This window comes from Bicyclus anynana, chromosome 21 (genome assembly GCF_947172395.1).
Source record: "Bicyclus anynana chromosome 21, ilBicAnyn1.1, whole genome shotgun sequence".
Taxonomy (NCBI): domain Eukaryota; kingdom Metazoa; phylum Arthropoda; class Insecta; order Lepidoptera; family Nymphalidae; genus Bicyclus; species Bicyclus anynana.
The window spans coordinates 13,560,063-13,574,432 of record NC_069103.1 but is presented as its reverse complement, the minus strand read 5'-3'; the positions used below and the strand labels follow the sequence as shown (position 1 = coordinate 13,574,432).

The 14,370-nt window shown below is 35.8% G+C and overlaps 1 protein-coding gene across 4 annotated transcripts in view; it reads right to left on the bottom strand.

Moving 5' to 3' along the window:
• LOC112054591 (homeobox protein homothorax) overlaps positions 1 to 14,370 on the bottom strand; it is a 430,497-nt gene that overhangs the window by 80,384 nt on the left and 335,743 nt on the right. For all 4 annotated transcript variants that reach the window (XM_052888253.1, XM_052888254.1, XM_024094433.2 and 1 more), the window contains exon 11: positions 12,113 to 12,189. In XM_052888253.1, the coding sequence (XP_052744213.1) occupies positions 12,113 to 12,189 (77 nt within the window). The remainder of the gene's footprint in view (positions 1 to 12,112; positions 12,190 to 14,370) is intronic.

Here is a 14,370-nt window from a genome sequence, read left to right as displayed (position 1 = left end):
AGGAGCGCGGAAAAAAATTCAAATCGAAGTTGTATTCTAGTTGAATGGGTGGCAATAAATCTCGGCGTCTCAACAGCTGATGTTCGTTCGAAATTCGAAACAGAGCCCTATCGTCCGGGGCTGAGTGTGGTGCACAGATAAAATAAATGGAGGAACGGTGAAAAATGACGCTATGCTTCGTGTGACCAAGCTCTTTCGGCTCAAAGTAAGACACTAAGAAGTACGAAAAACTGAGTGTAGTAGACTAATTACAATTATACTAGGAATTAGAAAATGGGTGGTATGAAAAATAACAGCTTTAAATTAACTTAAATGATTAGCACTATGAACCTTATTTTAATTGTAATCCGCTAAGCGTTTAATTTTTTTTATGATGGCGTCGATTACTTTCATTTGCGATGTTACTCTGTATTTTATCGATTTCTTTATTAAACTAAACTAATAAGTTACTAATAATGCTCCATTTATAGTAAATGTTTTTTTTGTATTTTCAATTTCTACAATGCTTTTACTTTTTTACAAAGACTGTGTCGAATTATACTCTACTTTGTTAAAAATCTGTTGTTTCTCACATGTTTCGATTTTTCTTATGTGACTAACATTAGTATCTCATAAGCTGTAAGAAAAAAAATTTTCAACGGTTACTTTTCGTCCAAAAGTGGGACATTCCCGAAGTAATCAGGTCGTGTGGTCACACCACAGAAGCCGTCGTTCTGCCGCACCAGCGTCGCGGAAAGACTGAAAGGGCTCGACGATCGTCAAAGCCTTTGTGTTTTTGTTTGCACCACGTTTGGGCGGGCATTTTTTGTGTCTTTTTTTCGTTGTTTTCCACGAAAATTACCGCCGCCATATTTATTTCGGGCTATTGAAAAGATTTTTAATGACCCACGGCGAAGTTGATAAGAATATTGCTTTTTCTGTGTGTTGGCATAATAAAGAGATACGAGCTTAATTTGGAGCTTCGAGAAAGCTTTGCCGAAATTTTTGACGTGAAAGCTTTGTTTTCTGATATGTCATACTAATAGACATTCTTTTGGTTCGTTCTTCTACAATTTGACAATATTTTTGGGAATATTATGGACTAGATATCACTACTTAGGTAGATTTAAATTGAAACCTAGTTATTTGGCAGAGCTGGCGTAGGATAAGCCATCTTATCTTAGGCTAAAAAAACATTGCATAAAAGCGTCACGCATTGGTTTCCTTACTCAACATAACTTTCGGGGGGAAACTTAACTCATCCTATACGCGGCAGCGTATCAGCCAAATCAAGCAAACGCCAGCTAATATATCTTTCCTCGTAACATTTTCTTCCCAGATGATGGTAGAAAAAATTATTTGACAGCCTAAATGCATGCTATGTATGCACGCCGAAAGAAGAATAATGACAGACCTCCATTTACTATTAAATACTATAATATGTCACTAAAAGTTTCAACCACAGATTATAAAGAAGTTAATCCATGGTTTTGATCCATGAGCAATAGCATAGACAAACTTACAGTTTTTAAAAAATGGCGTCTTCAACAAAACTACTTACGGCCAAATTACCGAAGAGGCACAAAACAGCGAAAGCCACTTACCTGCAAACAAAGAAAGGAAAAATTTAATTAAAATACACAATGAAAAAGTGCCTCATGATAATTTATTTACTCTCGGAAAAGCCCTTTTAATTATAATTAATATTTACAAGACGAAAAATAACGAAGGGGCGCGCCGTCTCGAGAAAATTTCAAGATAGAGAAAACTCTGGTATTTAGTTTGGGGAAAAGTGCAAGTATCTATTGAAAATAACCCTATTATTAGAAAGGACTATTTTTACGTTACTTCGAATCTTCAAACTACAATTTATATATGTTGTGTACCCGAATTTTTGTTCAAAAATTGGTTTCAAACGAAAATTTGTTTGTATACGATTTTGACTAAATTTTAATCACAACTCTACTGTTTCAGATTCTAAATGCACTTTATTTGTACAAGCTACCAAACGAAAAAATCGAGCTAACTAAACCATAAATTAAGATTACAACAGCATTAAAATCAATAGGGCCATTACGGAGTCAGTAAAAACGAATTAAGACCCCCAAAAAACCAATTCCCGAACATCATTCCACTATACAAATAAACGCTAATACAATATTACGTACGAAATACAGCAACAACAGGTTAGACCGTAATTACGACGAAAACAAGGCACCGAATTAAACAAGAAAAACAATTACCCATTATGGCACCATAACAATTCACCTTCCCCCCTTGCACTCGTCAAAATAATTCATTTTAATTTTCTTTACGGGCTAGTAAACCTTTATTTTACGATCGGGGAGCCGAAGATAAGTCGGGGAGTCCCTTAAAGGCTCTTAGCCTCCCCGGCGCGGGTATCGTCAATGTAAGAAGGTTTTGCGGGATATTTTGGATGTCCTCGTGAATGAGAGGCCGAAAATTTGACTTCACCGTTTTATTGCGTCCTTAAACTGTGTGACACGGTTTACGGTTACGGTCGCTTTAGGAGCAATCAAAGTGCAAATTGAAACATTGTTAAATGGCCAGATAAAACATAAACGAAGTCTAATTTTAAAAGCTCTTTATGTAAGCTTTTGACTATTCGTTAAATTCTTATAAAGATTCAAAGCCATACTTTTAAAAGCTATTTTGATTCATTGATTAATTCATTATATTATATTATTAATAAAAATCAAAGCACACATTGTAAGATGACCAAATATAACTAGCTAGGAAAGTATTTACTACCACCATACTTATGCAGTTGTCTATAGCTCTGGTTCTTGGTTGCCGCTAAATTTACAGCACATATGGCTCATACCTCAAATAACCTTATTTCACTTTCTTAAAAAGGTAACTAGGTATGTTATATTATTTTATCTAAGTTCTTGGCCTCCTCTTTGTTTACCTCTGTATCGATATTCATTAAAGTTCAACGGATTAGTCGTCAAACCACACACACACAGAATTATGTTTACTAAATGATCTACTACTGAGATTTTTGGCAGTTCTTCTGAGTAAAATCTTCTTTTAGAAATACTTGATGGATAAATAAATTTTTAAAAAGTATTTCCATAAATCAAATTTGTCAGGAAACAATACTTTAGATTCTAAAAACGGGTACTTTTTAAAACAATCCACCTCCCCCATTCAAAGCCCTTACGTATCCATAATACAAGTATTCATGGGAGGCCATTGAAATCCATTCCGCGGCGAAACAGCAATCACACCCCGATCTCCATACCGTAAAAGAAAACACACTATTTCGCATTTTACTCCCCGTTTACTGCACCTTAGGTGACGGTGTCGTGAGGGTTTTCCTTTACTGCGGTTGGAAACACACAGGGCGGTTTTGTGCACGCGCCCGCTGACGTTTTTCAGAATGGGGGCGGTATTACAAGCTGCAATTACGTAATTATTATTTTATACGAACAACGAGTAGTTTATTTAGCTTTGCTCCGCAATCTTTTCCTTTTTAAATTTTGAATAATTTTATCAAATATTTTTTCTTTTTAATATGTTGTAAATTTTTATTTGCAAATAAATATTGGAAATTAAGCTGTTTAGATCAATAGTTATTTAACTTTTATTACTATTTAATAAAATCATTCATTGTTTGCCAGTGTTTATTCTGTAATTTAATATCCTACCCTTTTATGTATCTACCAAATGATGGTCTTCCTGGTTTTCTCCTAGACCTTTGTGAGTTGTTGTCACCTTTACCAATTTTATCACTCAAGTTGTATTCTTAACTTTTCTGTTCCATACTTAATTAATACTTAATATTTTATAGGCCTTCTTTTAGTTTTTTCTTATCATCGTTTTTCTTTAACACAATCAAAGCAATAGATCAGTAAAACCGCAGCAGTTTTTCTACATTATCGCTCTGTATGTCCCGTGCCCTCATAGCCTTGGTGCTGATAAAACAACCATTCCCCGCCGTAATCTAAGCGGAATTTTCAGCAGATGCGTATCGGCAGTCGGCAGCGAATGAGCCGTTGCCGTTATACGCCGTTACGGATCCGCCGATTGACGATCTGACGCCGTTTAGCTTTAAGGAATTGTCTTTATCTGTGCCGATGGGATGGAATATTGATTCTCTACAACGTTCTTCCACCGGATTGAATCTTTAGCGTATTGCTTGTGAGGCACATGAGACTCATTGACGTTGTTTAAGTTAACAAGTGTTATTTTTTGTTCTAATATATTAGGAAGCAAATGAGATAATAAGCAAATAGAGAGCAGTGATAGCCCGGTGGATATGACCTCTGCCTTCGATTCGGAGGGCGAAGATTTAAATCCGGTCCGGGGCATGCACCTCCAACATTTCAGATAAGTGCATTTTAAGAAATTAAATACCACACGTCTCAAACGGTGAAGGAAAAACATCGTGACTACGTATGTGAAGTCTGCCAATCCGCATTGGGCCAGCGTGGTGATCTAACCTCTCTCGAGAGAGGAGACTCGAGCTCAACAGTGAGCCGAAAATGGGTTAATGATGATGGTGATTATGATAATAATGAAATAGCATTTAAGCGCTTCCCGATAGAATCTTTGGTGAAAGACTAACTTAAAATTACAATCAGAACGAAATTGAAATTTAAAAAAACGCAGTATTTTGGCTGTTTGTATGATACTTACAGTCAGTATATAAGAGATTTTAATTTTATAAACATTTTTTTTTATTCTTTACAAGTTAGTCCTTGACTACAATCTCACCTGATAGTAAGTGATGATGCAATCTAAGATGGAAGCGGGCTAACTTGTTAGGAGGAGGATAAAAAATCCACACTCCTTTCGGTTTCTACACGGCATCGTACCGGAACGCTAAATCGCTAACCTATTAATTATAAGAATAAGGAAACCTTGATTTTCCGTTAAAAGAAAAATAATCCCCACTTTTAAAGAAAAAGATTTTATCAAACGGCCGGAGTTTACAAAAATCCAGGGGTATTAAACCGGTTGTTCTCGAGCTGTTTTATGCAGGGCTCGTAAACTCGGGCCCGCAAAGATTGTTTTGATGGACAATTTGCGAGAGTTTTCAACGCCTGCGAGCCTTGGGGGATCGGCGAGATCATTTTACTGCGGATACAATGTTTTACTGCAAACCTTTTACGTTTAACCACACTGTTGGTAAGCTTTTGTGGTTTAATATACTACTAGGTTACTAGCAAATATTTTATACTGTGGATAGTCACTAGCGCGTCAAAACTGAGGCGAACAAAAGCGGCTAATTGTCTTAATTTCATTGAGTCGCATCGTAAGTTATTTAAACAATTATATATATATAAAAGGTATTACTTGTATATTGTCTTACAATGTCGAGTTGTGTGTTTAGGATGTGTAAAAACTAATTATACATAAATATGTACACAAAGTTGTGCATATGTGCGCTCAGTGGACTAGCTGAATTCAGATCACTCTTTGCGGTTATTTTGAAGGCACGTAACATATCTATAGTATATAATATCGTTGGTTACTAGTAAGTACTCGTAATAACATCTTAGTAACAGACAATTGAGGTTTTACCCGCTTTGATCGCGTTCCCGTGGGAATAAAATATAGTCTATGTTACTCCTTGAAAATGTTGCTTTCCATTAGCGAAAGAATTCTTCAAATCAATCTAGTAGTTTTTGAGCCTTTTAAATGCAAACAAACAATGAAATCATTGCTCTTTGTCAATGTTGAATAGGTGGTTAATGAATTACGAAGAAGATTGATCGGTAATAGACTAAAAAATAAATAAACTTAATTGATAAAAAAAAACCTAAAAGTAGTCCTTCAAAAAATACTCAGAAAATACTTGAGTTCTCTTGGAATCTCTCATGTTTACTTAAACGCAATTTACAAAATACAACAAAAAATAAACAAAGAAGAAAGTTATTGCGTAGTTGGAAAAACGTCGTCAACAATGAAAACGAAGTAGCGTGACATCTATTTTCCGAATACTAGGCGTACACGGGTGACAAAGCGCCACGTAAAATTACCAGGCGGGCAGAAACACCGGGGAGGCCTGACCGTTCGTTACTATGCCGCCCTGGTATTTCATTTCGTCACAGGTGCAGTAATTGCCGACTCAACGACGGTTTATTGCGTGCCTCGTGTCAAAAGTAAGGGTTGCCACTTAGCTGTTGAGATATGTGTTTATTTTATCGCAAAACGAACTATTAAATAAAAGGTAAATGCCATTGCAATGTTATTTAGTAATAGACAAAGACTTGGAGACGTTCTTACATCTGCTCTATTTATGTCAATCTATTTACTTCATTTATTTCACAATTAACTAAATTTATACAAATGATCATTAATTAAATTTTAATTACACATCATCATCGATACAATATAAATGTATGTAGCACAAAAAATCATTATGTACTAGTCAAAATGTAACCTTAACAAACGTTCCCTGTCATTTTTATTTGACGAGTGTAAGAAATTAATTACACGCGTAAATTACACCTAGTAATTATGTCGAGCCGGTACCAGGCTCTCATGAGCGCGCGGCGGTATAAAGATAGACAAAGCCGGCGACCTCTCACCTCGACACGTCAGTTTTGACGCCTCTATACGTCAGTCGAGACATGTGGGTGAAGAATGCGCTGTAACTTTGTAAGCCTAGGTTTTTCTTAGAAGCGTTTGACTAATACATCGTTGTTTTTTTTTTTTACTATGAAATGTTTAATATATTCTAAACATCGCATATCTAAATAGGGAAAGATAAACATTAACTTTATCACTGAGTTTATTTGTGAACGCATATATTTTTATAGTTCAATTAATAATTACTTATTCTTATAAAAGTTAAATGACAGAAACCAGTAATCGTGCATTAAACGTTTATGTTCTATGTTAAAACAATATAAGTATACTCCAGTAAATCAAGTGCCATAAACTCATAATGCCCCGGTAGCGAAGGGTTAGCCCTCTGTGTAAACAGGTGCTAAACCCCTTTTGATAGCGCTCAGGCATCTCGAGAGAATGCTTAATGTAAATATTTGAAACACCAATCTCTTCCTGACCAGACGTTAATCTTTTCAACCATTAGTTACACAGCGATCGTCAACATTTGGGAAATATTTCAAATATTTTTTTTAAAACATAATAATTGAATAATTCTGCCTGAACCTGAAATTCTACGTTGGGTAAATTGGAATAAACATTTCGTGTGTAAAATTATTGTATAAATAATACTTTCTTTCGTTTCTACTTTATCGATTCTAATATTATGATAAAAGCTAAGGTTTTAGTGTATGTTTGTTAGTCCTTCGCAACCTAATTTTTTATCCAGGAAAAGATATGATATATCCAATATCCATGGTTACCTCGAGACTTGTGACAAACGGAATTTCACGCGAACTGAGTTACTGGTGTTCTCTATATGTATAACTAATAAATGTTATTTAATTATCAGCCTACGGACGTCTACGTCGTAAGGTCTTCAGCCCTCTACTACCAATTTCTACAATATTAACGAACAGATATCTATCTGGGCGCGCCACAAGATTTAATAGTGTATTATTGAAACTGCTATCAATGGCAAAACAAAAAGACATCACTAATGCAAATGCCCAAACGCTATTAAAGCAACGCCCAAACACAAGGTTCCACAGAATCCAAACCGCCCATGGGACCCTATCGAATTAACGAACGCGCCCCTAATTGGTATTGTATGAAGATGCAAATTCGAAGAATGGTAACAGCCATCTCGTATTGTTGCGCTCCTGGTACATGTAATTGATAAGGCGTCCCGGATTTGAATTTCAAATTTTATTTTTCATTCATACCTCCAGGGAGTTTCCTTCCTAAATTTCACTTCCTATTTTCCGTTTTTGTTTCGCTCTTTTTGTTTGGAAAATGGCGCAAGTGTCTGATGAATATAGAAATGAGATACGTGCTAACCTGTTAATATTTTCTCAAAATTGGTACGTCTCCCACACTCTTGATTTAAAATATTTACTAATTTTTAGGTTGAATAGAATAGGTTTTTCTATAAACCACTTTCAAAAACCATCTTTACTGTACCAGAACAAGTAAGTACTTAAATATTTAGTTCAAGTCTGCAAGGACAAGTTTTAAAAGCTTGGCAAAACAATCTTAATTTTGAAGTATCATTTTGACTGCTCGATGTATTCGTAAACCCGATTTCCCTCGCGTTTCTCAACGCGTTTGTAGATAAGTAACATAATATTAACTTTTCATGTGTTTATGAGGGTGAGTTGTTAAGGAGCCAAAAGTGACCCATAATTATTGTTCGTGTAAATATATTCTTGAAGTGGCTGGTATTCGTTCGAATTTGGCGATACACTATCGCGTATCCATTGTTATATTTACTAATTTTATAATTTAATATAAACCTAGAGATGTAAAATATAAAACAATAAATAGATATTATTACATTATAAAACGAGTAATGGGAGAATTGCCAGAACTGGCACATCTAGGATCGCCGCATTAAGCAATTAAGGGTTTTATATCATAGTACGATAATTTTATATGAGACAGAACATAACAGTTAATCACATACGACCGCACGGCTTATTATAATGAGCCGGTTATCCTCACTTACAATCTATTGGCCACTAATCAAGCGTAATGCCCGTAAGGCCGCTAATCTGCCCCGCGTCTAGCCCGGCCTTAGAGCTTAGAGCATTGTGCCCGTCAATAGCTGACCGAGGCCGGTTTAGCCGTACACAACCTTTGGGATATTACTATAATATAGAACCTGAATTAGACTAGTGGCTAATACCTCAGACTTGCTATTCATCACTAACAGCTTAGTATTCTGATGTTACGAAATAATAATGATTTAACAAAGATTTTATTGTGTTCCATTAAAAGTACAGGAAGTTTAACATCTTTGCCTCAGATTAACCTGTAAAAGCTATTTTCTAAGCAAACGCAAACGCGTCCCATTATTGCTTTTCATCAGGCATGATTCTAACCCTAAGCCTAGAGCAAGATATTAACAAAGTAGGAGTAGGTAAGCGATGACCTGCGAAGTAATAGGTACTCGAAAAGTATCGCGTAGGTGCTATTTATAACAGGTGATGATAACTATAACCATTTAAGCCTAGTTCGACACTTATCAAAAACTGGGGAATAGGTAAGTCAAAGAAATTTCGAACTATTTGAATCAGCATATTTGAATGCGGCGACAAAAAAACTATTTCTAAAAAGCCAAGAAACCCACACACACGTATATTTCGCATTTAAATAATAAATAAATCGGATTGCAAAACAAAAAGGGCCCGGCCATATCTGGGCACACGGTCGATGGGCAATTTGTCCGACATTTTATTGGGCCCGGTCGCCGCCCGCGCATGGCACAAACACGTAGGTATTAACAAATTGCACGTGTACATGTCGATTTGAATCACCTTTATTGCAATCATAAGATGGCACTGGCGAGCCTACTTTGATAGCTGTGGACATATTTGGCACACAACAGTTTGTGTCGCAAGTAGGTAGTGCCTACTCTTGGGTGTGTGTACCATTTTAGGAATCCGTTGTTTTTAATAAGGATGCTTGTTCAAGATAGAGGAAGGTTGGCGGACTTTAGTTTTAATTTAAATGTTGTAGAAAAATATTCAAGAATTTACCTGTGAAAAGTAGCTCGACGATCCGTTAAGAAGTTTCGGAGCTTAGATTAAACAGATACACAAGAAGATCGGGAGAAAAATAGCTCTACGTGTGCGTCTATCATACAAATTGTGTGTGTGCTTAAACTCATCCAAATTCTTCAAGTAATGTAAGAACAAACAAACACTAGTTATTATAATATTATCATTATACATTTGTAAGTTGAAAATACGCATATACCTACTTACTTTCTGTTACTGTAAAATTTTTGAAAACAAAACCGTAATAACCATGTGGCAGGTCCATTCTCTTTCTACAAACGCTAACGCTTCGAAAATTAAAAAAACGTATGGAAATGAAATTTGCTATAGACAGGTCACGTGATCAATTTATCGATCTGATCTGACATTCACATACATTTTCTTAGTTTTCCAAGCGTTAGTGTTTGTGGAAAGAGAATCGATGTGCTACATGGCTAAAGCCCCAGACTACGAATCCTCGAACCGTTAATACGCAAGTAAACAATCTATACTAATATTATAAAGCTAAAGAGTTCGTTTGTTTGATTGAACGCGATAATCTTAGGAACTACTGGTCCAATTTGAAAAATTATTTCTGTGTTAGATAGCCCATTAATCGAGGAAGGCTATAGGCTATATATTATCCCTGTTTTCCCACGGGAACGGGAACCACGCGGGTAAAACCGCGCGGCATCAGCTAGTCAGCTATATATGAGTAAAAGAGCTACATTTACTATAAGATGTTATACCTGTGAAGTTATGTAAAGTATTTGCACCTTTGTACCGGTCGAGTAATATTCTTCATTAAACTTAATATATTTTATTCTTATTCATATATTTTATAGCAGATTAAAAATAAATTTGGAATAAGCCAGCCTGTACGGGGAATTGCAAATCCCCGAGGTCGTATTTTTCTAGTATATTCTAGTATTTATTCTACAGGAATCCTCATTAATATACGCATTTATTGCTAGACTCTGGGCAGCGGCAGTAAAGTGCGATATTTTATGTCATTCCGCGTAAGATAATCATGATATTTCCATACGTACCTAACTTTAGAGTGACTGCGGTAAGTACTCTTCACACAGGCTACGTTTGTACTACAGTTTTAATATTATAAGCATTTGAAAGGTATGGCAACGTAGCATACCTAGAAATATGTAGTACAGAATATATTAAAGCGAATTGTGGGTGTTATTACATCACTTGCATTGTAATTTAAATTCGTTGTTTAATTCATGATTATCTATTTGTAATAGTTTTTACTACCATATCATTTTTATTGAGCTCTCTAATAAAAAGAAAGAAAGGGTGTAAATTCCCTTGTATTATGTATACCCATATATTAGACTAAAAACTTTGAAAGCCGATTTTTTCTAGCTACCAAGCATAAATGCTATTTCAGTTTTTCAGCAAGATAAACTGTTTATAAATATTCTAATGACCCACTGCAGAGCAGGCCACTCTGCTTGCAGAAGATTGAGCTTAGAGCTTAAAAACACTAAGCTGCCCCAATGCAAATTGGTGGTCTGATGCTGCCATTTGGTAATGATCAGTGAGAAAGCATATATGATGATGATGAAAGGATCAAATATACTGATGATGATGAACTGTTGCGCTTAAAAATCATTATAATATAAAAAAATGGAATCAACTTCGAAGATGTATTTCAGTTATTTTGTTTTAACAAAAAAATACTTAACCGATTTTCATGAAAATGAAATTGGACCAATCTGGAAGTATACTCTTTCAAACGTTAAAAAATTGGTTAGTAAATGACGAAATTTGTAAGTAACAAACATTAAAAAGAAGAAACATATGCGTCGAATGGAAAACCTTCTTTTTTTGAAGTCGGTTATAAAAAATGGACGGGAACGTCGTCAGTGTGACGGGTCTTTACGTGTCGCTAAAGGAAGATCCGAGTCAGGTTACAGCGACATCTGACGGTAATGCGCTGCGTTGGCGAGAGCCGAGGTTTTAATAACGGCGACTATTCGCACCGCCACGTACCACGCACCTTACGATTCACATAAATATACTATGTACGAATAAAAAACACTATAAATAAAAAACTATATATTAATTGCTAACTAATTGGTTGATAACTGCCTCTTTGGTGCAGTGGTTAGCATATGTAGCTGTCGTTCACGAGGTCCTGAATTAGAGTCCAGAGTCAAGCGGTAATGTATTATTATTATGTTTTTTAAGAAATTTTCAGTAAAATAAAATTCACAGACCGGAGTGATCAAGTGATTGTACATTCCCTTGCCTCTAAGCTCCATATCCAATCTATACTAATATTATAATGAAATGTGTGGTGTTGTCTTCACTGGACTTTGAAAATTCTTTTACCATTAGAAAGACTCCTTATTTGTGGATTGGCATAGGCTATATTTTATCCCCATTTTCTAACGATACGGGAGTTACGTAGATGAAACCGCGGGACGTCGACTAGTCTCCTATAGGGAGGAAGTATATAATTATGTCAAAAATATCATAAAAAAACTTACCAATTATTTACTTGTAGTATCGTTAACCCTGTGTCTTGTGCCAACTGTTTCTTCTGGTCTTCCGAAGGGTAGGGATGCTGCAACAAAACAACTCAATGAGACAAATCGAATTTGCTAAAGCCGTACGTTATACTAATTCAATTCGGGGCCCGCTTTGTATGGGAATTCAACTAAATTGCTTTTCAGGTAGACTTTTTAGCGTATTTTAGAATAGGACGGTTTTGTTTTAAACAGTTTAACGAATAAATTACTAATTCGGTGTTACCTAATGTAGATTGCGAATCGAATTGTTTTTTAAAAACCTGTAAACGTTAGTCAAGTTTAAATCAACTTGAAAGTTTATTTTGAAAGTAGAAGAATTTATTGCTACAGAATTCAAAATCCAAAATCTCTCAGATTTCAAGTAGGCTTAGTTAAGAAGCACTTTTGGAACGTCAAGTTTTAAAAGTACAAAATTTCTGAAGACTTTTAATCTGACAGGTCTACTTGAAAATTAGGCTGATTTGCACTGTGTAATTTGATGATATTTTTTTCATTGACTTTTTTCAAAAAAAGATAAAGAAAGAAAGGTATCTCTTATCTTGTCTCGTGTGATAAAAAGGCTAAAATAATACCGCGGTACAAGGGCGACATGGGCACCACGCACGTATCTAATGACATTGGTTTTTGCCGTGCAAGTCGGAGGGAAGGCCCCCGCGAGACCTTCTGTATTTCATGTTGTTCTGGTACCAACCGCAGGTAGCGTGTGTGTAAATAAATTATTAACCAGTTCCCAGTCCCCGGTCGATACCCGGCCCGGGCTGGTTTCGGAGACGTGACTGTGTTCCTCTAAATAACACAAACGGATAAAAATATTAGAAATACTGTTATATAAAGCGACAAGTATCAACTTTATTATAATTTACTACTAGCTGGTGGCTGTATCGACTAAAATTAGTATTTTTTACCTTGATTCACTCCTTTCAAGTAAAAAAATAAAGACTATGTGACTTATAGATATTTACTAATTTATCATAAAACAGAGAGGCTTATATTAATCGAAGATCTTTCTTAACTCGATCAATAAAATATTCCCGAACACAACCGTTCTTTGTACCGTAAGTTCAACAACATTTGAACACGCATCAAGATCTCGAAGACACCTACATCTCCCGTTCACAACAAAGGTTTCCCAAAACACCAGCCTCCATTATTCCGAGTAGTTTGGCGAGCTTCTCGAAAACCCTCCGAGCTTTCACCTCGCCTCGGTGGTCGATTTGTAAATCGCTTACAAACATAACTTGGCCGCGGTAATAAATAAAAACCAAAAAAAGGCGACGCCAGATCCGTCCGATAAGGCTCTCCCAAAGAAATTGATACGTCACCCGTTACGAGTGTATCCGACGCATAACGCACCATTGTCCGCGTGTGGACACGGCTTTATTATGATTTATGCGGACAACTTGGGAATAAATGGTGGATTTAAGTTACCTTACTCGCAGAAATAATGTAATCTAGTGTTATCAGATACGTACGCGCCGATACATCACGCGGTAGGTTGATAAACAGCGCTGTATGCATGTGGTTTACATATTTCAACTATCTGGAAGTGTTTTATTTGAAAAGAGAATGCAAAAAGTATACATAATAGAGTATAGATTACCATGGTTAAAATATAATCTATGAGGTAAACAAAGGATCAGTCTGGCTGTCCATTGTCCAACGCGGAATTGCAGCCAGTATTCTTGCCATCACCATTCCTTGTAGGCATAAATTTGTATAGTTTTTAAATTAACCTAAGTTACTTATTGTTTTCTTTCTCAATCTATTAATTTCTAATCAGTCAATAAATACAAGGGCCTAGGAGAAAATGCATAAATCATATAACTTATCAACATCTTAAAAACAAGAGTGAATAGATACCTTCTAGGCAAGCGTGTTCCATCTTAGACTGTATCTACACTTAGATCATGGTCAAACGCGAGCCTATTTGCATAAAAAGATGTAAAAGCAACCAAAACAGTAACAAATGCTATTTTATTTTATTTATTTTATTCCTTTATTAGACACAATGCAAATAGGTAAATTTAAAGTAAGAAAAACAAAGTAGAGTAAAATAATTGAACGGGACGTCACCCCATAAAAAACGGCGCGACTCACCGAAAAACAACATCAAAATAATGCACCCGTAGTGAAAATTACACGTAAAACGATATTGCAATCGTATGGAGGGGTTATGGGGCGAATTACGCACCCCCCTGTTTTATGGCGCTGTAAAG